The sequence below is a fragment of the Urocitellus parryii genome, chromosome 3, assembly GCF_045843805.1.
Source record: "Urocitellus parryii isolate mUroPar1 chromosome 3, mUroPar1.hap1, whole genome shotgun sequence".
Classification (NCBI taxonomy): domain Eukaryota; kingdom Metazoa; phylum Chordata; class Mammalia; order Rodentia; family Sciuridae; genus Urocitellus; species Urocitellus parryii.
In genome coordinates, this window is record NC_135533.1 from 206,532,467 (window position 1) to 206,558,597 (window position 26,131).

A 26,131-nucleotide genomic window follows, 5' to 3' on the forward strand; every position below is an offset into this window, starting at 1 on the left:
GGGGATAGCAGGTCAGCCTCTCAGTGACCATTCTTGCCCTCTGCTCCTGTCCTAGGGTTTGAGGGCCAGAACTGTGAAGTGAACGTGGATGACTGTCCGGGACACCGCTGTCTAAACGGGGGGACGTGTGTGGATGGCGTCAACACCTACAACTGCCAGTGCCCGCCTGAGTGGACAGGTGAGCACCAGGACTGAGGGAGCTGGGTGGCAGACCTTGGGTTGGCACATACCAGGTGGCTATACTGGTGCATCTGTGTGCCACAGGCCAATTCTGCACAGAAGACGTGGATGAGTGTCAGCTGCAGCCCAATGCCTGCCACAATGGGGGCACCTGCTTCAACACCTTGGGAGGCCACAGCTGTGTGTGTGTCAATGGCTGGACAGGAGAGAGCTGCAGTCAGAACATCGATGACTGTGCCACAGCCGTCTGCTTCCATGGGGCCACCTGCCATGACCGGGTGGCTTCCTTCTACTGCGCCTGCCCCATGGGCAAGACTGGTAAGTGGTCATTTGCTCTGTAGGCAGCAGAGAACTGCTGAAGGCTCTGAGCGGGGTCAAGACAGACTCTGATTTGAGTGTTAGAAAGGTCACGCTGGGGGCTGGGGATGTGGCTCAAGCGGTAGCGCGCTCGCCTGGCATGCGTGCGGCCCAGGTTCGATCCTCAGCACCACATACCAACAAAGATGTTGTGTCCACCGAAAACTGAAAAATGAATATTGAAATTCTCTCTCTCTCAATAAATAAATAAATAAATGAATAGGTGACTTCACTTATCGTCATATTAAAACGAGAGAGAGAAAAGTCAGTCCTACTTGAAGATATAGAAAGATCAGATCAAAAAAAAAAAGAAAGAAAGATCATGCTGGGGCCAGGTGTAGAGGTGCATGCCTATGATCCCAACTACTTGGCTGAGGCAGAATAATTGCAAGTTGGAGCAAGGCCAGCTTGGGCAACTTTGTGATACCCTATTTCAAAATAAAAAGGTCTGGGATGTTACTCAGTGGTAAAACCCCTGGGTTCAATCTCCAGTATGAGAAAAGAAAAAAAAAAAAAAAAAGACTAGTCTGGAGCTGGGACTGGGAATGTAGCTCAGGGACAGAGTATGATGAGCTTGGCATGTGCCTGGGTTCCATCCCCAGCACCTAGGAAAGAGGGAAGGAGGGAGGCGGGGAGGGAGGACATGCTGGAGGATGGCTTTGGGGTGAAGGGTGAGCTTGGGAGAGGCCTGGGAGGAGGCTGGCACACTGTCCAAGGCAGAAACCTTTGGGATAGGAAGGTGTGGTGTTTGGGAGGAGGCTTGCAAATGGAGGGAGGGTATGCCTGGTAAACAAGGCTTGAGGGTAGGACACTTTTCTAATCAGAAGAGTCTGTAGATTTTTTTTTTTTAATTTCTTTCCTCAGTTGTAGTTGGACCCAATATCTTTATTTATTTTATGTGGTGCTGAGGATCGAACCCAGTGCCTCACACGTATGAGGTGGGCGCTCTACCACTAGGCTACAGCCCCAGCCCGACATTGTAGATTTTTAAACAATATGTTTGTAACTTTTTAAAAATAGTCTGGGGACAAAAGATTAATACACAAATAATAGTCAAATCTTGATGGTATGAAGGATCAACTTTTCTTATGTTTGAAATTTTTCATACTAAATAGATTTTTTTTTTTTTAAAAAAAAAGCTACTTAAGGGGCTGGGATTGTAGCTCAGTGGTAGAGTCCTTGCCTCGCATGTGGAAGGCCCTGGGCTCTATCCTCAGCACCACATAAAAATAAAATAAAGTTATTGTGTCCATTATTTTTTTAAGCTACTTGATACTCTGCAGGTTAATAAGAGCAAAAACAAGGGTTTGGGTAGCTCAATAGTAGAGCTCATGCCTAGCATGCCTAAGGCCCAGCACCACCTCCTCCTGCACCCCACAATGGGAGGGATGTGGGACCTTTAGGCAAAGCTGAAGATTCATCCTCGGACCTCTGCCTACCCTTTCTTAGGCCTTTTGTGTCATCTGGATGATGCCTGTGTTAGCAACCCATGTCATGAGGATGCTATCTGTGACACAAACCCTGTGAATGGCCGGGCCATCTGCACCTGTCCACCCGGCTTCACTGGTGGGGCCTGCGATCAGGATGTGGATGAATGCTCCATTGGTGAGAGGGCACCTTTTGAGACAGAGACGAGAAAGAGGGGAGTTGTAGGATCCCAGCTGGTCATGCCCACACTGTTTGTGCCCCATCCCACAGGTGCAAATCCGTGTGAACACCTAGGTCGGTGTGTGAACACGCAGGGATCCTTCTTGTGCCAGTGTGGTCGCGGTTACACTGGACCTCGCTGTGAGACGGATGTCAATGAGTGTCTGTCAGGGCCCTGCCGCAATCAGGCCACCTGTCTGGACCGCATTGGCCAGTTCACTTGCATCTGTATGGCAGGTGTGTGGTGGGCATGGCTGGGGATTGAGGCCTAGTTCCATGGAGTGGAACTAGGGTTGGCTTAGTGAGAGCACCAAGTGCTTAGTGTGGGTGAGGCTCTGGGTTTGATTCCCAGAATCACTCAAGAAAAAGTGAGATCCTTAGAGACAGAAACTTGGCATGAGGTGGGGGCAGGGCCAGAACAGAATTTTGCCTGAGACTATGGGAGGGCATGGGTCCAGTGCAGTCAGTAGCCCCTGCGATGGACTGAGAGTGGAGTCCAGGCATTAGGATCGCACTGGGGTGTGGGTGGGTGGGGATGGTAGCGGTGGTGGTGGATGACAGGAGGGTAGGGCCAGCAGCTGCAGTGGGGTCACATGTATCCTGCAGACAGTCGTGCACTAAGGAGGGTTGGGACTTGAAGCTGTGTACAAGGCTGCTGTGGGCCCTGCAACTAGGCAGAACATGACTTTGGGATTAGGTTGAAAGGGGGTGTTTTAAAGGCAAAGCATAAACCTTGTTCTGTTTGGCACCACAGCTGGGTGAGAGTCCAGCCTGTGATTGAAAACTGAATCAGGTTGAGCAGGAGATGGAGCCAAGACTCAGGAAATCTGTTTATGTAGGAAGGGGGGAACCTCTCTCTCTGTGCCCCCTTCAGACCAGAGGGTAGCTCCCACTGCCCATTATAATCCCCTTTTTCCAACCCCAGGCTTCACGGGAACCTACTGTGAGGTGGACATCGATGAATGTCAGAGTAGCCCATGTGTCAACGGTGGTGTCTGCAAAGACAGAGTCAATGGCTTCAGCTGTGCCTGCCCTTCAGGTGAGAATCCTGTGATGGGAAGCCTAAGAAAGACTGGTCTGTGCAGGGGCAAAGGATCCAGGGTGGGAACCCTTAAGGTCATGTTAGCAGATAACTTGCAAGAGGAACCACGTGTTTTGAAAACATTGAAATGTGAGGCACTGTGGGGCTCACCTGGAATCCCAGCTAATCAGGAGGCTGAGGCAGGAGGATCACAATTCCAAGGTCAGCCTGGGCAACTTAAAGAGACTTAAAATAAAAAAGTGTTGAGTAGCTCAGTGATACAGCCAGTGTTCCGGCCCCAGTACCACTAAATAAGTAAAGAAAACCAAGTAAATTAAAACTATATAAAAAGTAAATAATCAAAGTAGATTAAAAATAAATAAAAAGGGCTGGGAATATAACTCAGCGGTAAGGTACCTCTAGGTGCCATCTCTAGTATAAAAAAAATTAAATTTATTTAAAACTAAATAAATGGGCTGGGGTTGTGGCTCAGTGGTAGAGCGCTTGCCCTCCCACGTGTGAGGCACTGGGTTCGACCTCAGCATCACATAAAAACAAACAAAATAAAAAGTTTTTTTTTTCTTTTTTCTTAAAAAAAAAAAAACCTAAAATTAAACACAAAATTAATAAAACTAAGTAAACGGGAAGTGGGGTTTCCCACACATACAGGGCAGGGACGGTGAGGGGCCATGCTCTTCTTGTCTCGACCTCCTTCACCCCACTCCTCACCCCAGGTTTCAGTGGGTCCACGTGCCAACTGGACGTGGATGAATGCGCAAGCACGCCCTGCAGGAATGGTGCCAAGTGCGTGGACCAGCCTGATGGCTACGAGTGTCGCTGTGCAGAAGGTGATGGCGGGTCAATGACAAGCTGGCAAGAATCCGGAGGCAGTGCTAGTAGGGGAGAGGGAGGGCGCCAGTAACAGACTTGGACTCGGAGAGCTCTGGGGCGGGCTTTTGGCAAGGACAAGGCAGGGCCAATGACAGAGCTTGTGGGGTGGAGCTAATGATGGACGCAGACTGAGATGAGGCTAAGGGTTGGGCCAAAGGTTAGCCTTTAAAGGAGCTCAATTCCCCCTCTACCTTCCTATGACACCTACTGATAGGTAAAGACTAGAGGTTGGGGACACAGGCCAGGGGAGCGTCCTGGAGGTTGGAGCCGGATGGAGTGAAGGCAAGCTGGAGGCGTGGCCTAGTAGAACCCTTTTCCGGATGGCTTGGTGGGCAGGGCCTGAGATGGAGCTGAGGCCAGGATTGGGCAGAGGCCATAACTGTGGGCAGGCCCTTGGTAAGTGGGCGGAGCCTGACCCTTTGGCCCTGCAGGTTTCGAAGGCACCCTGTGCGAGCACAATGTGGACGACTGCTCTCCAGACCCATGCCACCATGGACGCTGCGTGGATGGCATTGCCAGTTTCTCATGTGCCTGTGCCCCGGGGTACACAGGCACGCGCTGCGAGAGTCAGGTGGACGAATGTCGCAGCCAGCCTTGCCGCCATGGGGGCAAATGCCTAGATTTGGTGGACAAATATCTTTGTCGCTGTCCTCCTGGCACCACAGGTAGGGCAGGGGGCTGGACTGGTCAGGAACAGTCCACCTGGAGGGGCACATACAATTTGGGAACGGTGCACGACAGTGGGGGCTACTCCTTGCCATGTTTCCCTCCCCAGGTGTGAATTGCGAAGTCAACATAGACGATTGTGCCAGCAACCCCTGCACCTTTGGAGTCTGCCGTGATGGCATCAACCGCTATGATTGTGTCTGCCAACCTGGCTTCACAGGTGAGCAAGTGGCTGCCAAGGAGAGGGTGCCATTATAGGGTAAGGGTGAAGTCACCCGTCTCTATTAGCTGGATTTTGCCCCTATCTTTGCACACATGTCCAAAGAAGTTGTGTTCACTCTGCCCTGAGACTGTGCCCTTTCTCATTGGCTTGGGGTTGTCTCCATATTGGCTCATGATTATTCTGGAGCAAAGATGAAGCTGTCTTAGACTCAGGACAAGATTGTGTCTGTGTGGTGACAAGGTAATCCTTGGTAGAAGTGAAAGTGGCTTCATGTCAATTTGGGGACCAGAGTGATCTGGTGCAAGGCAGCTCTGGGTTGAAGAGGTGGCTGACCTAATTTGCGTAGGAACTGATATAGTATGAGAATAAAGTTGTCTTTGCACAGGGGTATGGCTTTGCTAAATGGAACAAGGTGTCCTCTGGTTGGCTCCACTGTCCCTGTCCAGGGATGAGGTTGCCTGCATATTTCCCAGGTCCCCTTTGCAACGTGGAGATCAATGAGTGTGCATCCAACCCATGTGGCGAGGGAGGCTCCTGCGTAGATGGGGAAAATGGCTTCAGCTGCCTCTGTCCACCCGGCTCCTTGCCTCCACTCTGCCTCCCTCCAACCCATCCCTGTGCCCATGAGCCCTGCAGTCACGGCATCTGCCACGATGCGCCTGGCGGGTAAGACCCCTGCCCAACTCATGACCCTTCTACTGTCTCTCTGGCCACTTGCCACCCTGACTGCCTCCCCTGCCAGGTTCCGCTGTGTGTGTGAGCCTGGCTGGAGTGGCCCCCGTTGCAGCCAGAGTCTGGCTCGAGATGCCTGTGAGTCTCAGCCCTGTGGGGCTGGTGGTACCTGCATCAGCGATGGAATGGGCTTCCACTGTACCTGTCCCCCAGGAGTCCAGGGTGTGTGTCCCACTCTCTCTCCCCGGGCTCTCTGACATCCTTCTCTTCGTTTCCTTTCTGCTCCATTCTTCTCTACATTTCCCTCTCTTTGCTACTCCTTTTTCCCTCTGAGGTGTTCCCTAGGGGGTTGGATATCAGGGAGGATCCCAGGGAGGAGGAAGATGAGAACAGGGAGTCCCTCAAGACTATCCCATTCTGCCCCCTCCCACAGGCCGTCAGTGTGAGCTGCTGTCCCCCTGCACCCCAAACCCTTGTGAACATGGGGGCCGCTGTGAGTCTGCTCCAGGTCAGCTGACTGTCTGCTCCTGCCCCCCAGGCTGGCAAGGTACATTAGCCCCTGCTTCCTTCTCTTCCTCTCTCACCTCCTCTGTGCCTTACCCCATACTGGGTTATGCTGGGGGCCAGAGGGAGCTTCACCCCAACTCTATCTCTTAGGGGAGCTTCCTTCTGGGAAAGAACAGAGCTGGATGTGGATACTCACAGCCCATATAGGTCTGCTCTGGAGAAGAAGCCATAAGGGGCTGGGGCTGTTACAACCCAGTTGCTCTGGGGACAGCTTCCTGGAGGGCAGACCATTTGTACCCACTGAAATAGAGAGAAAGAAGTTCTAGAATGGCATGTGGAAAATATCTTTGCCTATCTCAACCTACAGGTTCTTCCTGTGCCCCAGATACCCTCAGACCCTGCCTTGCACCCTCTAACTGTAGGTGTTACCTTGCTCCCCACTCCCAGGCCCACGATGCCAGCAGGACGTGGACGAGTGTGCTGGCCCCTCCCCCTGCGGCGCTCACGGTTCCTGTACCAACCTGGCAGGAAGTTTTAGCTGTACCTGTCACGGGGGTTATACTGGCCCTTCCTGCGATCAGGACATCAATGATTGTGACCCCAGTGAGTACAGGGGAGCTCTTGGAGAGTGTTGCCCTGGGGACATTCATCCAGCCTATACTGTGGTGCTGTGCTCTCAGGTGCTGTGTTCACAGCTCTGTGCTTTCCTCATGTTACTCCTATGGAAACTGAGGCCCAAGGAGGTTTCTTGACTTGCCCAAGATCATACAGCAAATAAGGGAATGAGCTGGGCTTGGCGCACAGGTCTGTCTGACCCTGAAGCCTGTGGACTACCTCTGGCAGCAAGCATTAGGATGGTGTGTAGAGTATAAAATAAAGGTCCCCAGAGTGGACTGGGGTTGTAGCTCAGAGGTAGACCTCTTGCCTAGCATGCCTGAGGCTGTGGGTTTGATTCCCCAGCTCCGCCAAAAAAGAAAAGAAAAAAAAAAAAAAAAGAAAGAAAGGGAATTCAGAGAGTTTACTCTAGAGTGCTATCTAGTAAACAAACAACCAGGTCATGGATGCAATTTTAAATTTCTAATAGCCACATTAAAAAAAAAAAAAAAAAAAAAGGAAAAAGAAGGCAGAGGGTGGAGCTCAGTGGTAGAATGCTTGCCCAGCATATCCATGAGACCTCATGTTCAATTTCCAGCACCATGAAAAACAAAGAAAAAGAAATGGGCAGTAATACATTTAATACTGTACTTTATTTAAACCAGTATATAAAATATTATAATTTGAACATGTAATCAATATTAAAATGATTGAGATATTTTACTCTTTTAAACTAAGTTTTCAAAGCTTGAAATTCAGTATGTATTTTATACTCACAGCCTATCTCCATTTGCATTGGTAACAATGTCAAGGACTTACTAACCACGGCAGGCCTGTGCTGAGGCCAGGCATGAAAGCAAGCATAACTGGCAGTGCAGCTGTCCCTCAGTATCCATGAGGGATGGTCCCAGGACCCCCATGGATACCAAAACCCGTGGGTGATTGTGCCCCTTCTATAAAATGGCTTAGTATTTGTAAAGAACCCATGCACAGCCTCTCAGATACTTTAAATCATCCTTATGTAAGTTATAATATCTAATACAATGTCAAGGGCATGTACTTGCTTGTTATACTGTATCATTTAGGAAGTGATGACAAGAAAAAAATGTCTGTACATGTTCTGTACATATGCAGTTTTTTTTTCTGTATTTTCCGTCCACTGTTGGAATCCACCAATGCTGAGCCCAAGGTTATGGAGGGTCGACTAGATTTACTTGGCAGCTCAAAGGGGCTTTTTTGGTTCTCCCAAAGCCCTCCCCTTCCCCTTGGGCAAGGTTTCCAGATGAGACAGGAGATAAGGCCACAAAAGGGGACATTATCCCTCTGACCAAATGTGTCCCCTCTCAGCTGAACCTGGTTTCCTCCAGGGTTCCCCTCTATGACCCTGTATGGGAGGCAAGGCCAGGTCAGCCAGGCAGTGGGGGCCAGGTGGGCTAAACAGACCTCTTCTCTTCTGACTACAGACCCGTGCCTTAATGGTGGCTCCTGTCAGGACAGTGTGGGCTCCTTTTCCTGCTCTTGCCTTCCTGGCTTCGCTGGCCCACGCTGTGCCCACGATGTGGATGAGTGTCTGAGCAACCCCTGTGGCCCTGGCACTTGCACTGACCACGTGGCCTCCTTCACCTGCACCTGCCCACCAGGCTATGGAGGCTTTCACTGTGAGAAGGACCTACCCAACTGCAGCCCCAGGTGGGTGGGGCCTCGACTTCTTGAAACTCAGGGGCTCTGGCATCAGATGAGGCCTGAAATGGAGGGGGGAGGACTAGAGAGGGGGTCCTTGGCTTGGCACCCATCTGAGGACTCTGATGCCTGAAGGGGCAGGGCGAGGCTTCGGTTTGGAGGATCATCTTTAGAGACTCCGCTCCTTGAAGGAGCTGGGCCAGGGCAGATCCTGCAGGTAGTTCCCAATTTAGCGCTGAATCTCAGTAAATTGAGGCTAAGGCATGAGGTGGGTTCTCTGCTGGCACTGCAGCTTCTAGTGTGCGGGTATGAGCGCCAGAGAGTGGGAAAACTCCATCCAGTTCTAGGAGGGAGGATGGGAGGGGGCGGAGCTTGACGCTCTTCCTCCCACTCCCCAGTTCCTGCTTCAATGGAGGGACCTGTGTGGACGGTGTGAACTCATTCAGCTGCCTGTGCCGCCCCGGCTACTTGGGTGCCCACTGCCAATATGAGGCCGATCCTTGCCTCTCCCGGCCGTGTCTGCACGGGGGAGTCTGCAGCGCCACCCACCCTGGCTTCCACTGCGCCTGCCGCGAGGGCTTCACCGGCAGCCAGTGCCAGGTGGGTGGGGCCATAGGTCCTGTGGGGAGGAGTCTGGAGGGTCTGTGGGAAGGGCCTGCCCCTCCTTCTGGGTGCAAAGCCCAGTACTGATTTTGAGGGTCATTTCTAGACCCTGGTGGACTGGTGCAGCCACGAGCCCTGTCAGAACGGGGGTCGCTGTGTTCAGAATGGTGCCTATTGCCTTTGTCCCCCTGGATGGAGCGGACGACTCTGTGACATCCGAAGCCTACCCTGCAGAGAGGCTGCAGCCCAGATTGGTAAGGGGGAGCTCATGGCCTGGTTGGCGTGTGCGTCAAGGGGAGGGTGTATATGAACCTATCTTCTGCTGGTGTGAGCCAAACGAGGGGCCACTGTGATGCAATGTGTGACCGAATGTGTGTGGGTGTGTGATTGTGTGACAGCGACCGGGATGGTATGTGTGTCTGTCACCATGAGACAGCTGGGATAGTATGTGTGACTGAGCCGGTATGAGCATTAAAATCATGTGTATGTCAGTGATTGAGACATACCAGCTGAGAGGATGTGTGACAACCCTATGGAATGTGGGTGAGATGCTAGGGACTGATGCCAGCAGGGATGTTGGGTGGTGTGTAGGATGTAGGCAGAAAGAGGAGGAATGTAGCTGCCTCTGTGTCTGATGCCACTCTCCTCTTCTCAGGGGTGCGGTTGGAGCAGCTGTGTCAAGCAGGTGGGCAGTGCGTGGACCAGGACAGCTCCCATTACTGCATGTGCCCAGAGGGACGCACCGGCAGCTACTGTGAGCATGAAGTGGACCCCTGCTTGGCCCAGCCCTGCCAGCATGGAGGCACCTGCCGTGGCTACGTGGGAGGCTACATGTGTGAAGTAAGGGTGTGACCCAGAGAGAGGGAAGGGAAACTAGTCATGTCTGGGTGTGCGTGGGCACATATTTCTATGTGTCTATGACCTGGTATGGGTATGTCACTCTCTAGGCATGTCTGTGTTTTTGCTTTTGTGACTGGGTATATCTTTGTGGGTGTCACTGTAGGTAGATCTTGGGGTGTTTGGATTTGCTTCTGACTTCAGTTGTATCCTGGGCACATCTGTATGTGTCTGTGTGCATGGCGTCTCCTTGTGAATGAATGAATGAACCAGAGTGTGTGTCTGGTTGTGGTACCTGAAAGGCATCTGGGTGTCTTTCCTGTGTGTTTGCATGTGTGTGTCCCTCTGCACTGGTTGTGTTTCCTTGTATCTGCATGTGTGTATCCTGCACACTGGGCATGTCTCCCTCTGTTGGGTGTCTGTGGGTGTCTAGGCATGTCTGTGGTTCTCAGACTGAAAGGATCCCTCTCTTGCCCTAACACAGTGTCCAGCTGGCTATTCTGGTGACAACTGTGAGGACGATGTAGATGAATGTGCCTCCCAGCCATGTCAGCATGGGGGCTCCTGCATTGACCTTGTGGACCGATATCTCTGCTCCTGTCCCCCTGGGACACTGGGTATGCCAGGGCCAGGGTTGGAGGATAGGATAGGAGGCCAAGTCTCTATCCCACCCCCTGATCACTTGCCTCTCGTCCCCAGGTGTGCTCTGTGAGATTAATGAGGATGACTGTGGCCCTGGCCCACCCCTTGACTCAGGCCCTCGGTGCCTAAACAATGGCACTTGTGTAGATTTGGTGGGTGGCTTCCGCTGCAACTGCCCCCCAGGATACACTGGCCTGCACTGTGAGGCAGACATTAATGAGTGTCGTCCCGGTGCCTGCCATGCAGCCCACACCCGGGACTGCCTGCAAGACCCAGGTGGGCACTTCCGCTGCCTTTGCCATTCTGGCTTCACAGGTAAGCATGAGAGGTGGGGACGGCCTGGGACCTTTGTTCCTGGTATTTCTTCATTGTGGTTGATTCAGGTGTCCCTGCTTTTTCAGGTCCCCGCTGTCAGACTGTCCTGTCCCCCTGTGAGTCTCAGCCATGCCAGCATGGAGGCCAGTGTCGTCCCAGCCCAGGCCCTGGGGGTGGGCTGACCTTCACCTGCCACTGTGTCCAGGTAGGTCTGTGTGAGTGACATGGGTGGTGACTCCTGGGGGAGGAAGGGGTGTGGCCTCAGGAAAGGGTGTGGCTTTGGGGGGAAAGTGGATGGAAATGCTGAAATTACCCTGAAGTTGGGAGTGTAGGGTCTCGAGTTTGGGGTTTGGAGGTGTGGCCTTCTGAAGAAGGCGTGGTTTATATGTGAAGAGTTTGGGCAGGACTTGGAGAGGTTGGGGTCTCAACCTCCTCCATCTTGACCCTTCACCCTTCCTTTTCTTGACTCTCTTTCCTTTTCTCTTTCTTTCCATTTCTCATTTTTCCTTTCCTTCCCTCCTCCTTCCATACTTTTTTTTTTTTCTCTTCCCGCTCCCATCCTGCCTACAGCCCTTCTGGGGTCCGCGTTGTGAACAAGTGGCACGCTCCTGCCGGGAGCTGCAGTGCCCCGTGGGTGTCCCATGCCAGCAGACAGCTCGCGGGCCTCGCTGCGCCTGTCCCCCAGGGCTGTCGGAGCCCTCCTGCCGGGGCTCCCGAGGGTCTTCTCAGGGGGCTGCCAATGCCACCTGCGCAGCTCTGCCCTGTCTCCACGGCGGCTCCTGCCGTGCTGCGCCGCTTGCTCCCTTCTTCCGCTGCCTGTGTGTTCCGGGCTGGGATGGCCCGCGCTGTGAGACTCCCGCCGCCGCGCCCGAGATCTCGGAGGAGCCGCGTTGCCCGCGAGCCGCCTGCCAGGCCAAGCGCGGGGATAAGCGCTGCGACCGCGAGTGCAACAGCCCGGGCTGCGGCTGGGATGGTGGAGACTGCTCCTTGAGCGTCGGGGACCCCTGGCGACAGTGCGAGGCGCTGCAGTGCTGGCGTCTCTTTAACAACAGCCGCTGTGACCCAGCTTGCAGCTCACCCGCCTGCCTCTATGACAACTTCGATTGCCACACTGGTGGCCGGGAGCGAACCTGCAAGTGAGTCCATCCATTCGTTGGTGCGTGGGCTCCTCCTTTGTCCTTTTAGTCAACTGTTTGCCCCTTTCTGTCTGCTAATGCGCCACATCTGACCGTCCATAGCCCTGTCTCTTGCCCATTTGCCTCACTCTGCTCATCAGTTCATTCTTGGACGCTCTGTTGGGCTGTTTCTTCATTTTCGGGGTCTGTTTTGCTGCTCATGCCATCTGCACATCCATGTGTGATCTCTTGTCTGAGGGTCCCGCCATCCATTTGCCCTGTCTCCCTCAGTGTGACCCATAGCTGCCCATTTCTTTTCATCCACGTGCCCGTGGGTCTGCTTTTCTCTTGCCTATACACTCTGCCTGTCCATCCTCATTCCCTGTTTGTCTGGCTTTCTGTCTGTGAATTCTTTGAGTTCCTCTTATGCCCAACTGCTTGTCCATTGCTTCCCTACCTCTCTCTCCTCATCTTTCTCAGTCCTCCTCGACATCATTCTTGGTCCCACCTTAGGACCTCTGCACTGGGTGTTTCCAACTGCCTGAACTGCTCTTCCCTAGAGAAGCCACGTGGCTCTTGACCATCTCCTTCATGCCTTTGTTCAAATGGTGTCACTTTCTCTGAGAACTTCTCCCTGGTTACCTCCCAGGATGTCCCTTGCTTTATTTTTCTCCTTAGCATTTAAATCCATCTAGCACTGTGTGTGTTTATATTTGTTTATGTCTATTTATTTTTTATTGACATGTATTGGGATGCTGTATTTTCTGCTCATCCATCTTATTTGCCATGTCTCCACCTGCTGGAGTGCCAGCTCCTCCTTGGCAAAGATTTGGGGCTGAGTCATATCCTTGATGTCTGTGGCAGCACCCGGATATAGCAGGTGGTCAATTAATAGTTACTGATTATATTAATACAGGTTGGGCATCACTAATCAAAAAAATCTGAATACCAAAATGCTCCCAAAATTGAAAGCTTGTTGAGCACAGACATTATACCATAGTGGAAAATTCCACACCTGACCTCATGTGATGGGTTGCAGTCAAACTCACGCCCAGTTGGGGATGTGTCTCAGCAGCAGAGGGCTTGCCTAGCATACATGAGGTTCTGGGTTCAGTTCCCAGCACCACAAACAAAACCTCAGGCTCACCACAAGTATTGTTTAAATTACTATCAGGCTATGTGTATAAAGTTCATGTGAAAAATAAATGAATTTTCTGTTCGGGTTGAGCTCCATCCCTAAAATACCATATATATAATCCTTAAAATATTATACGTGTATGTATGTAATATGTACACTCATTGTGAGATATATATATATATACACTCACACACACAAACATATATATGATATATCACACTTTTTTTTTTAAAAGAGAGAGTGAGAGAGGAGAGAGAGAGAGAGAATTTTTAATATTTATTTTTTAGTTCTCGGGGGACACAACATCTTTGTTGGTATGTGGTGCTGAGGATCGAACCCGGGCCACACGCATGCCAGGCGAGCACGCTACCACTTGAGCCACATCCCCAGCCCCCGATATATCACACTTATATGCTAATATATATGCAAATATTCCAAAATCCCCCAAAAATGTGAGTTCTGAAACACTTCTGATCCAAGCATTTCAGATGAGGAATATTCAACCTATGGTTATCCAACCAGTGGCCTCACATGTGCTGGTACATTGCAGTCCTCTGTGCAAGCACTCTCTAGAGCCTGTTGCTCTATATGCTGTGTGTGCATTTGGGGGCTTGGAGGTCCCCTGACCCCTGTTCCTCTCTGCTCCTAGCCCAGTGTATGAGAAGTACTGCGCTGACCACTTTGCGGATGGCCGCTGTGACCAGGGCTGCAACACTGAAGAATGTGGCTGGGACGGGCTGGATTGTGCCAGCGAGGTGCCAGCGCTGCTGGCCCGCGGCGTGCTGGTCCTCACGGTGCTGCTGCCTCCGGAAGAGCTGTTGCGCTCCAGCGCAGACTTCCTGCAGCGGCTGAGCGCCATCCTGCGCACTTCTCTGCGCTTCCGCCTGGACGCGCGTGGCCAGGCCATGGTCTTCCCTTACCACCGACCAAGTCCTGGTTCAGAATTACGGACCAGGCGGGAGCTGGCTCCTGAGGTGATCGGGTGAGTGACTCCACCTGGAGCAGCTGTGGGTTCAGTTCCCAGCACCACAAACACACAAAACCTTAGGCACAAAAATATTGTTTAAATTACTTTCAGGCGGAGTGTATAAAGTACATAGTGAAACATAAATGACTTTTGTGTTTTGGCTTGGGTTTCATCCCTTAAATTATATATTTGCATATGTGTATGCAAATGTATACATGCAAATATTCCAAAGTCCCTCCTAATCCCCCAATCTGAATTCTGAAACAGGAGGGAGGCTCAGAGCCCGGCAGGGGAGGGGCACTGGTGACCTGGATTTTGTGTGTTCTCTTCCTGAGCATCTGAGAGTCCTCCTTAGCAGTGTTTCTCCCCAAGGCTTTTCTTTCTTCCTTTCTTTCTTTCTTTCTTTCTTTCTTTCTTTCTTTCTTTCTTTCTTTCTTTCTTTCTTTCTTTCTTTCTTTTTTATTTTATTCTTTAGATACTGAGGATTGAATCAAGAGCTTTGCATGCTAGGCAAGCACTCCACCACTGAGCTACATCCCCAACCCTTTTTATTTTATTTTGAGACAGAGTCTGGCTAAGTTGTCCAGACCCTTGTGATCCTTCTGCCTCAGCCTCCTGAGTAGCTGGGATGACAGGTGTGCACTGCCATACCTGGCTCCCACAGGCTTTTCAACCTCTTCTTCATTGACATTTACTGTCAGATCATTCTTTGCTGTGGAGGTCTGTTCTGTGCATGGTAGGATACTTAGATACTTAAAGCATCCTTGGCTTTTACTCCTTAGATGACAGTAACACTGCCCCCTAGCTGTGACAATGAAAAAACACCTCCAGATATGAGCAAGTGTCCCTTAAGGGGAGGTTGCAGACTTACACCTTGGGTGTAGTGCTACTTACTTCTGCAGATGCAGGTGGTTTAGCAGAGTGTTTAAGGGCCATGTGTAGGATTTTTTTTTTAAGAAATGAGAAATGTAGAAAAATGTAAAAGTATCCTGTTGGTGACCTGGTAGAGGGAACAGAAAGGGACATGGTGTTTGATAAGTATGGTGAAGGAGCTTGAGAAGGATGGGTCCCATACACAGAAAAGAGATGTCAGGATGGGGATAGGGGCAGGCTCTGATTGGATGCAGCTGGAAGCAGAGGAAATGGAGAAGGGGTCTGATGTGCCTTTCCTCTGCTGAAATGACTGAGTGATAGGACATGTGGTGAAAAACAGGGGCTACTCTGGGCTTGTAGAGTCTGAAGGGACTGGAGGTGTGGCGGGGAGACCCCCAGGAGGCAGAAGATAGAAATAATAAAGACAGTAGGATGTTGAGAATCATCGAAACTGGGAAGCGATCAGTGAAGTAGGGAGAGAAGGAAACAGAGCTGTGGACGGGGATACAGACCTATGGATTGGGTGAGAGAAATTAGCTTCAGAAAGAGAAGGAGAAGCACTGGGGCTGAGCTCAGTGATGGAGCGCTTGCCTAGCACATCTTAGACCCTGATTCAGTCCCCAGTACTGCAAATGAAAAGCAGAACCTATGCTCAGAACCTCACCTCACCACTAGGGTGGGTGAGGAAGTTACCGCGATATTGACATAAAAACATTGTCTATTGGACTCTTGGCTCTGAGAACACCGGTGGACACGGCAAGACTTGTTTTCGGGGTGCAGTGGGGTTGGAAGGCAGGTGGAGATGACTCTTGTGAGGCTGGTGTGGGGAAGGAGGATGGGGCTTGGTGTCTGAGATGCATTAGGCAACCTCTGAGCCCTTGGATCCCTCGGCTCTGGCCCCACAGCTCTGTAGTGATGCTGGAGATTGACAATCGGCTCTGCCTGCAGTCGCCTGAGAATGACCACTGCTTCCCTGATGCCCAGAGCGCAGCTGACTACCTGGGGGCCTTGTCAGCTGTGGAGCGTCTGGACTTCCCGTACCCACTGCGGGATGTGCGAGGTGAGGCTAGGCAGGGAGAGCCATGAGGCCCTGGCGGGTGGCTGCAGCCCCAGGGCGTGGTGGCACTGGCTTCTCCTGGTTCTTTCTTGCAGGGGAGCCGATGGAGCTTCCTGAGCCAAGTGTCCCGCTGCTGCCACTGCTGGCTGCGGGCGCTGTCTTCCTGCTGGTCATTCTCGTCCTGGGCGTCATGGTAGCCCGGCGCAAGCGTGAGCACAGCACCCTCTGGTTCCCGGAGGGCTTTGCACTACATAAGGATGTAGCAGCTGGCCACAAGGGGCGGCGTGAGCCTGTGGGACAAGATGCACTGGGCATGAAGTAAGGACCCTGTCTTCTCCTTGCCTCTGCCTGTGGGGACTCTGTGAGCCCTGCACTCCACCTCGGTCTGACTCTGACCTCTGACCCCCATCTTCACCTTACCTTAGACTCCGTCTGGTACTCCCATGTTCAGTCTCTTGACTGCTGACTCCATGATTCCTGGGGATCACCCCAGATTCGTGACCTCTGATTTTAATTCCTATATCATCATTTCCCTGATTCATATCCTTCCCGGACAACACCCTAAACCAGTTTCTCAAAATTCCCCCTGATTCATTCCTATGTGACTGCCTGACTCTATGACCCTTGTCTGCATCCCAGCCCCTCCCCGACTCCCCATCCTTATTCTCTCTGATTCCCACAACCAACCCTTGCTCCAACCTACCCTTACCTTTGACCTCACCTCTGACCCCCTTTCCACCCAACTCATGTTCATTTCTCATGATCCTTTTTTTTTTTTTAAAGAAAGAGTGAGAGAGAGAGAGAGAGAATTTTTTAATATTTATTTTTTTAGTTCTTGGTGGACACAATATCTTTGTATGTGGTGCCCGAACCCGAGCCGCACACATGCCAGGCGAGCGCGCTACTGCTTGAGCCACATCCCCAGCCCCTCTCATGATCCTTAATTTCAATCTTAACCTTGGACCTCACCTGTAACTTGATCTCTCTCTCAAGACCCCAGACCCCATTCTGAGTGTAACATTTCCTGTGACTCCATGACTCCTGACCCTTCACCACAACCTTTTCAATCCTGGCTGCCTACCCGACTCCATATGAGGGTAACTCCATCTCCATGACCTCTGACACCATCCTCTGTAACCCCTGTGGTATGCCTGTGGCCCTCATCTATCCCCTAACCTACTGCTCTGACCCCTGACCCCACTCCTGTCTCTTCCCTGATTCCTATTTACAACTCTGGCTGCCAGCCAGCATGATCCCTGACTATACCCCTTGCAACCTTGACTTTCCCTCCCTCCTTCCCTCCCTCATTGAAATCTGTATCTTGGCCCTCCCCCTGCACCTATTGACTTAGTGCCCCAATCCCAACTCCAGGCCCCTGACCTTGCTTCTATGACATCTGCTCTGACCATTCTCCAAATCCTCCTCTCAGGCCAGATGCCTCCAGTGTTCTTTCTTTTCTTTTTTTTTTTTTTAAAGAGAGTGAGAGGAGAGAGAGAGAGAGAGAATTTTTAATATCTATTTTCTAGTTCTTGGCGGACACAACATCTTTGTTGGTATGTGGTGCTGAGGATCGAACCCGGGCCGCACGCATGCCAGGCGAGCGCACTACCGCTTGAGCCACATCTCCAGCCCTCCAGTGTTCTTTCTTACGTTCTCTTCTTCCCATTGGTCCTACAGGAACATGGCCAAGAGTGAGAGTCTGATGGGGGAGGTGGCCACAGACTGGATGGACACAGAGTGCCCAGAAGCCAAGCGACTGAAGGTGCTGTCCCTTTCCCTGCCCCTTGCCCCTGGGTCTGGGATGGGGATCCCAATCATTAGTGGGAGAGCACAGGGGAGTCTCTGCTCTCCCTCCCTCCCCAGCTCCAGAGAATAGCCGTAGTTTTGTGACCTCATTTTCTCCTTGGTGTGGCTCTGTGCTCTTGGAGGAAGAAGAGATTGGTCATGGGGCCCACAGGGTTCTCTAGGTAGAAGGAAGCATTCCTCCATCCTGCCCCTCCTCAACCAGGTTCCTGCTCCCAGGCCATCGTGGGTCATCTCAAAAAAGCAAGTCTCTTTCTGTCTGTTGGTTCTAACCTTGTCCAGCATCCCCAACGTGAATATGTATCCACCTGGTCCTGAGCTTTATTTCATCTCCTGGAGCCTTCTCGTGGGCTTTATATTAGCTCAGACTGTGTCCTTGTCCATTTTCTATTCAGTCCAGAGCTGGATAATGTATTAAAAAAAATAAAAAAAGAGGTTTATTTGGCTCACAGTTTTGGAAGCTAAAAGTCAAAGATTTGGGTCACTCTGTGGGTTTGGTCTCTAATGAGAATCTCATGGTAGATGGCATTATGGTATCAGGAGTTCATGCAGGAAAGATCATGTGGTGAGACAGGAAGCCAGAGAGAAATTCAAGGGCAAAACTGACTCTTTTTATAACTCAGTTCCCATTCAAAGGAACTGACTGGGTCCCTTGAGAAACTACATTAATCCCTTTCAAGGGCAGAGCTCCCAGTAATGCAGTTATCTCCTCTGAGACTCCACCTTTTAAAGGTTCCACCACCACTAAATATCATTGCATCGAGGACCAAGCTTGCAGCACATGAGCCTTTGGATAACTTAAACCATATCCAGACCATAGCAGCCTGCCATAACATTATATCATAGACTGGTGGCTTCAATAACAGAAATTTACTTTCTCACAGTTTTGGAGGCTATCAGGGTTGGTTCCTGGTGGGGAATCTCTTTCTGGTTTGTGGACAGTCACCACCCATTTACTCCTTCCCCAGATAAATATCAATTCTTGAAGGGTTAATGCTGATCCTCCTATGTTTTTTTTTTTTTGTTTTACCTAGGGTTTGTAGTTTCCAGAGTATAAGTTTTGTGCTTCTCTTTTTCAATTTAATTCCAAATATTTAGTTCTCATTGCTATTGTCAGTGGGTTGCTCTCTTAATTTCGTTTTCATTGTGTTTGTGTTGGGGTGCTGGCAGGTGCTGCGCCCTATGCCTCTTTGTGTATGTAATACCCACTTTGGCTTTCCAGCCTCTCCCTTCTTCCATCCTGGATTGAAATTGCATTTCTTTCTCTCATTAGCTCCCTGAGCTCCAGGGCATCCTTATTTCCTTGTCTGTAAGAGAAGAGGATATTAATGGTTTTCCAGTGTGCATACATCTCCATCACTAAATGTGGGAATGCCCAGCCCCATTCCTGGTAGTGTCTCTCCTCACCTCCAAAGGGTGAGATCTGAGAACCCGGTCCCTGTTCCTCCAGGTAGAAGAGCCTGGTATGGGGGCTGAGGAGCCTGTGGATTGTCGCCAGTGGACCCAACACCACCTGGTTGCTGCTGACATCCGTGTGGCACCAGCCATGGCACTGACACCACCACAGGGAGATGCAGATGCTGATGGCATGGATGTCAACGTGCGTGGCCCAGGTCAGCCACCTCCCAGAGGAGGCCTTTCACCTGTCCTACATTGGAGAGGTTACATCTTGGTCTGTGATCTGGGGAATATCTGGGCTTCTGTGTGTGTGTGTTTGTGTGTGTGTGTGTGTGTGTGTGTGTGTGTGAATTGAGATTCTTGGTTTGTACATAATAAAAGCCCAACTCAGAGTAACTTAAGTAAATCAAGACATTTATTGCCATGTAACTAGAAGTAGTGGGCCCATTGGATCCTGGACTCAATATTCCACTCTCCATGCCTTAGCTCCTGCCTTACAAAACCTTTCTTTGCTAGTTCTCCAACAAAAGTCTCAGAATGCCTTCTGATTGGATGGACTGTGGTCACATGCTCATCTTTGAGCCAATAGGTGTGGCCAGGGGGCTGGAATATGCAGATTGGCTGGTCCATTTGCCTGTTGTTGAGCCAGGGAAGGAGATTGGCCTCTACTAGGGTTTGAGACTGGAGAATGGGGTACAAATGATTTCTTAAGGAAAACTGCAAAAGCTCATGTAGGGTGTAGCAGATCCTGTTGTCCAGATCCTCTTGGATCAATCTTTGCCACATTTCAGAGTATTCCTTTTCCAGCTTTATTTTGTTTTTACTCCAAATGGCCTATACCTGTTGCTCTCTTGAAGTCCCCCATGCTCCAGGGGCTGGAGTGGCTGGGAATTTTTTGTCCTTGGGGGTGGCTCTTAATTGGTGGATGCAGGAGTATGGAAGGCTTCTTTATCTTGAACTAGATTACAACTCTGGGGTACAGCTAACTTTAGAGTCCTCCTGTGGGATCAGACTGGAAACTCTTCTGGAATTTGCCTGATCTTGTGCTTGCTGGACCTCCTCTGTCCCTTGTCCTATATCCCCGACTCCCTAGGAGCCCTTCTGTGATCAGTCATGTGCCCATGAGTCCTCATCCTGGGGGTGGGTGTGCAGATGGCAGGATTTGCCACTTTCTTGTCCTCCAATGTGTCCTGTTTGCTCCTAATACAGTGCCATTGGCATTATCTCCTGGAAAAACCTGTGTCTTTGTGACATACTCTGGTCCCTACAGATGGTTTCACCCCTCTCATGCTGGCCTCCTTCTGCGGGGGGGCCCTGGAGCCAATGCCAACTGAGGAGGATGAGGCCGACGACACATCAGCCAGCATCATCTCAGACCTGATCTGCCAAGGGGCCCAGCTTGGGGCTCGGACTGACCGTACAGGCGAGACCGCTCTGCACCTGGCTGCCCGCTATGCCCGGGCAGACGCGGCCAAGCGGCTGTTGGATGCTGGGGCAGACACTAATGCGCAGGACCACTCGGGTCGCACCCCTTTGCACACAGCAGTCACTGCCGACGCCCAGGGTGTCTTCCAGGTGAGACAGGTCCACCTCTTTGGACATTAGAGATGGGGTTGGCATCCGCCGAATCTGGGTTTGAGCTTGGTTTGTTCTTTCAGAGCTTGTTTTTTTTTTTTTTTTAATTTGGAAAATGGAAGCTGGGTGCTATGGCTCATGCCTGTTATTTCAGCTACTCAGGAGGCGGAGGCAGGAGGATTACAAGTTTGAGGCAACTTCACCAGACCGTATTTCCCAAAAAAAAAAAAAAAAATGGGAATAAGGCTGTAGCTCAGTGGTAACATGCTTGCCGTGCATGAGAGAGGCCCTGGGTTCTAACCCTAGCATCACAGAAAAATGATAAAGTGGGAATCTACCTGAATACAGTGTCTGGCAAGGGCAGATTGTGTCTGAATTAAGATTTTTTTTCCACTTCAGGATGTTATAGATGTGTATCTATACAGCTGTTCTATTTGTCACTGTCAGTACTGTATTCAATTAATCACATGAGACATTCAGCACTTTTTTTTTTCTCTTTGCAGTGCTGGGGATCCAACCTAGGGCCTTGCCCACTCCAGGAAATCACTCTTCACTGAGCTACATCCCAGCCCAACGCAATTACTAAATAGGTTTTGTGAATGAGTTGTAGTGTCACATGCCTGTAATCCCAGTGACTCTAGAGGCCGAGGCACGAAGATCACAAGTTCAAGGCCAGCTTTGGCAACTTAGTGAGACCCCTCTCTCAAAATAAAAAGGGCTGGAGAAGTAGCTCAGTGGTAGAGCACCCCTGGGTTCAATCCCCAGTACCTGGGGAAAAGTAAATAAAATGAAATAGGCTTTTTTGTTAGATGATGTTGCCCATCTGGAGGCTGCTGTGAAAGTGTTCTGAGTACTTTCAGAGGTGGGCTAAGCGTAGCCCTGATGTTTGATAGTATAGGTGTATTACATTTGTTTTCAGTTTAGTATCTTTTCAATATTTGATGGGTTTATTAGGACATAACTGCACTATAAATCAAGGGGCATCTGTAGCTTGGTTCCAGAGGAATGGGGATTGGGGACCTCAGTGGGGGGTGCAGGCCTAGGGGTGCTCCTGAGCCCTCCATTCCTGCTATGGCTTCCCTGCGGCATCTTTTCTTTTCCAGATTCTCATCCGGAACCGCTCCACAGACCTGGATGCCCGCATGGCGGACGGCTCCACCGCACTGATCCTGGCGGCCCGCCTGGCCGTGGAGGGCATGGTGGAAGAACTCATCGCCAGCCACGCCGATGTCAATGCTGTGGATGAGCTCGGTAGGCTGGCAGGCTGGCTGAGGAAACCATGGGTGCGGCTGGGAGGATGTCCCCTGGGCCCTGACTATTGATGTGAATTTGCAGCCATGTCACTAAAGCTCATGCACACATAACCTGGTTCTCACAAGGACTTAACACACTTTTGCAAGATCCTTAGGGCATCTCAGGGGTTTAAAAAAGGGTGTGCTTCTCCAGGACTCTTCCAGCTGCTTTGTTGGAAACTCACTTTACTTCTACCTGCTGGACAGTTGTAACAAAGTTGCACATTGAACAAATTTTTAATGATGGTGGCTCCCCAGAGCCCGCTTGCTGGCTCAGACCAATCTGTGCTGATTCAGCCATCTGTCTGCAGGGCCAGAGGGCTTCACACAGCTGGAGATGCGTTCAGACACTTCCACACTTCCTTTAGAGTAGGTGTTCTCAACCTCAGCGTCATGCAGTTTGGGGTGGGATAGTTATTGGTTGTGGGGGGACTGCCCTGTGCACTGCAGGGTGTTGAGTAGCATCCCTGGACTTGACCCCTTAGATGCCAATTGCTATTGGCATTTCGATGTGTGACAACCAAATGTTCCTAGGGAGAAAATTATGCTTGGTGGGGAACCACAACTCTAGAGTAGTACCGGGCAATAGCACTTTCTGAGGTGGTAGAAAGAAATGTTCTCTGTGTGCACTGTCCAATATGGCAGCCACTGGCCATGTGTGGTGACTAATGATTACTTGAAATGTAGCGAGAACAAGTGAAGAATTAAATGTTCTTTTAATTCATTTAATTAAAAAAAATAAAATATTTTAGTTTTAGTTATAAATGGACACAATACCTTCACTTATTTATCTTTATGTGGTGCTGAGGATTGAACCCAGGGCCTCACACATGCTGGGCGAGTGTTCTACCACTGAGCCCCAGCCCCAGCCCAGTTTTTAAAATACTTTTTGGTTTTATATATAATAATTATATATTATAATTTTTTGTTTTATTTGCTTTAAAATACACACACACACATACATTCAAGCGTTCAGTTTTTGAATAATAATTCATGTACTGTATAGTTTACCCTTTAAAAATATAAACTTTGGGCTGGGGACCTATCTCAGTGGTAGAGGGCCTGCCTAACATGTGGGAGGCCTAGGGCTCCATCCCTAGCAACTGCAAAAAAAAAAAAAAAAAAAAAGTATGATATACTCAAAGATTTTATTTTTATTTATCTTTTTTTTTTTTTTTTACTCTACTGGGGATTGTAAAAATCATTGTATTTTTGCATAACCACAGAGTTGTGCAACTATTGCCACAATGAATATTTGGAATATTTTCATCACCTGAAAAAGAAACTCTTACCCCTTAAGCAACATTTGCCAATCCCTCATGTCTCTAGGCAACCCTAGGCAGCCATTGTGTACTTTCTGTCTCTGGATTCACCTCTTCTAGACATTTCATATCAATGGAATCATATGCCATGTGGCCCTTCGTGTCTGGCTTCTTACTTTATGTTTTCAGGGTTCATCCACCTAATAGCATGTGTCAATGCTTCACTTTCCTTTCTTTATTTAATAGTTTTTAGTTGTCAATGGATCTTTTTTCTTTTATTTATTTATTTATATGTGGTGCTGAGGATCGAACTCAGGGCCTCACACATGCCAGGCAAGGGCTCTACCATGGAGCCACAACTCCAGCCCCTTTTTTTCTTTTTAATTAATTTTGTGGTACTGAGAATTGAGCCTAAGACCTCATTCACACCTGGCAAGCACTCTGCCCCTGAGCCACATCCCTAGCCCTTGTTTTTTTTTTTTTTTTTTTTTTTTAAATATCTTTTTAGTTGTAGTTGGACACAATAGCTTTATTTTATTTATTTATTTTTATGTGGTGCTGAGGATCGAACCCAGGGCCTCCCACATGCTAGGCAAGTGCTATGCCACTGAGCCACAACTCCAACCTCTCCAGCCCTTGTTTTTATAGCTGCATAATATTCCATATTATGGTTGGACCACTTACCCATTTATCCATTGATGGGCATTTGGGTTTTGTACTTTTTGGCCATTATGAATCATACTTCTGTGAACATTCAAGTACAAGTTTTTTGTGTAGAGTATGTCTTCCTTTCTCCTGGGTACATAGGTAGGAGTGGAAGTTTTAGGTCATATGGGAACAGATTGTTTTTTCACAGCAGTTGCCTCATTGTGCAATCCTACCAGTGTTGTATGAGGGTCCTCGTGTCTCCACATCTGTGACAATGCTTGTTTTTTTTTTTTTAAACCCCTCTTTCTTCTTTTTCTCTTTTGAAACACAGTCTTGCTGTGTTGCTCAGGCTGACCTCAAACTCCTAGGCTCCAGCAATCCTCCTGCCTCAGCCTCCTGAGTAACTGGGACTCCAGGCATGTGCCACTTGCCCAGCTTTTTCTGTCTTTCTGATTATAGCCTCCTAGGGAGTATAATGGATAGCCCTCTGGTGGCTGATGATGTTGAGCATCTTTTCATGTGCTCATTCGCCATTTGTATATCTTCTTTGGAGAAATGTTTATGGAGATCCTTTGCCTGCCCCTCCCCTTTTTTTAGTGAGATTTTTTTTTTTTTCCAGTCCTGGGGATTGAACATCAAGCATGTTAGATAAGCTCTCAACCACTGAGCTACACTCTGAGCTCCAGGGTTTGTCTTTTTCTGTGGTACTAGGGATTATATGGTGCCCAGGGGCACTCTACTACTGAGCCACACCCCCAGCCCTTTTTTATTTTTTCATTTTGAAACAAGGTCTCACTAAACACTGAGGCTAACTTGGAACTTTTGATCCTCTTGACTCAGCCTCCCAAAGCCCATGTCTGTAATCTCAAGTGGTGGGAATTATAGACATGGGCCACCATGCCTGGCTTCTTTTTATTCATTTATGTTTTTGGTACTGAGGTTTGAGCCCAGGGGCACTTTACCCCTCCATGAACTACTTCCCTAGTCCTTTTTATTTTATTTATTTTATATTTTGAGACTGAATCTTGCAAAGTTGCTGAGGCTGGCATGAATTTGCAATCTTCCTGCATCATCCTCCCAAGTTGTTGGGATTATGGGCATGTGCCACCATGCCTGGCTGCTATTATAATTATTATTGTGGTACCTGAGGATTGAACCCAGGTGTGCTTTACCACTGAGCGACATCCTTAGCCCTTGTAATTTCTATTTTGAGACAGGGTCTTGCTCAGTTGCTTAGGGTCTTGCTGAGTTGCTGAGGCTGGCATAGAACTTATGATTGTCCTGACTAAGCTTCTCCGGTTGCTGGGATTACAGACATGCACCACTATGCCCAGCTTCTTTAATTTTCTTGATGTTGTTCTTGATGGTGTGCTTGGAAGTACAACAGTAGATAAATTGTATATCATAAATAAAATATACAATTTATCTATTGTTGTTCATTGTTGCTTTTGTGTTTGGTGTCATGTCTCAGAATCCTTTGCTTAAGGCTGTGAAGATTTACTCCCATGTTTTCTTCTAGAGGTTTTATAGTGTGAGCTCTTACATTTAGACCTCTGGTTCATTTTGATTTAGCTTTGCATAGATAGGATCCAGTTGTTTGAGCACCAATAGTTGAAAAGACAGTTCCTCTCATTAAATGGTCTCAGCACCTACTTTATTGGATTTTCATTAGTTTAAATGTGAAAGTCCACATGTGACGAGTCGTGTCTGCATTGGACAGCACAGCCCTAGGTTCAACCTAGTTAGGTCCACACAGCAGCTCTTATATATGAAGAGCCATTGGGTGTGTGCACACAGTGTACCCCTTGGGGTCAGAGGAGTCACGAAGCTCTCCATACATTCAAATACAGGTACCGAGGCACTTGCAGCAGCCTCTCACCCTCCTACCCCCTGTCTGGCCATATTCCAGACACTTCCTGCCTATGTATGATTCAGGACCTGGGACATGAGTCTGACCTTGACCCTGATTTCTTTTCCCCTTCCAGGGAAATCAGCCTTACACTGGGCTGCAGCTGTGAACAACGTGGAGGCCACCTTGGCTCTTCTAAAAAATGGAGCCAACAAGGACATGCAGGACAGTAAGGTGAGCCCAGGCCCTCAGCCCACCGGAGTGGGGGCAGCATCAGCATAGCCCCCCACAGGTGGCAGAGAGCAGGGTGGGATAAAGC

The 26,131-nt window shown here is 49.6% G+C and overlaps 1 protein-coding gene across 1 annotated transcript in view; it reads left to right on the forward strand.

The window, feature by feature from the left end:
• Notch3 (notch receptor 3) overlaps positions 1–26,131 on the forward strand; it is a 36,054-nt gene that overhangs the window by 7,071 nt on the left and 2,852 nt on the right. Inside the window, exons 5-32 of the mRNA XM_026389838.2 lie at positions 56–178; positions 265–498; positions 1,987–2,142; positions 2,236–2,421; positions 3,110–3,223; positions 3,940–4,053; positions 4,528–4,761; positions 4,872–4,982; positions 5,459–5,651; positions 5,728–5,879; positions 6,091–6,204; positions 6,612–6,767; positions 8,222–8,447; positions 8,837–9,038; positions 9,148–9,295; positions 9,697–9,881; positions 10,363–10,495; positions 10,578–10,835; positions 10,922–11,040; positions 11,406–11,971; positions 13,738–14,070; positions 15,834–15,988; positions 16,081–16,303; positions 17,663–17,747; positions 19,239–19,401; positions 20,457–20,761; positions 21,865–22,012; positions 25,949–26,046. Coding sequence (XP_026245623.2) covers positions 56–178; positions 265–498; positions 1,987–2,142; positions 2,236–2,421; positions 3,110–3,223; positions 3,940–4,053; positions 4,528–4,761; positions 4,872–4,982; positions 5,459–5,651; positions 5,728–5,879; positions 6,091–6,204; positions 6,612–6,767; positions 8,222–8,447; positions 8,837–9,038; positions 9,148–9,295; positions 9,697–9,881; positions 10,363–10,495; positions 10,578–10,835; positions 10,922–11,040; positions 11,406–11,971; positions 13,738–14,070; positions 15,834–15,988; positions 16,081–16,303; positions 17,663–17,747; positions 19,239–19,401; positions 20,457–20,761; positions 21,865–22,012; positions 25,949–26,046 — 5,234 coding nt within the window. The remainder of the gene's footprint in view (positions 1–55; positions 179–264; positions 499–1,986; positions 2,143–2,235; positions 2,422–3,109; positions 3,224–3,939; positions 4,054–4,527; positions 4,762–4,871; positions 4,983–5,458; positions 5,652–5,727; positions 5,880–6,090; positions 6,205–6,611; positions 6,768–8,221; positions 8,448–8,836; positions 9,039–9,147; positions 9,296–9,696; positions 9,882–10,362; positions 10,496–10,577; positions 10,836–10,921; positions 11,041–11,405; positions 11,972–13,737; positions 14,071–15,833; positions 15,989–16,080; positions 16,304–17,662; positions 17,748–19,238; positions 19,402–20,456; positions 20,762–21,864; positions 22,013–25,948; positions 26,047–26,131) is intronic.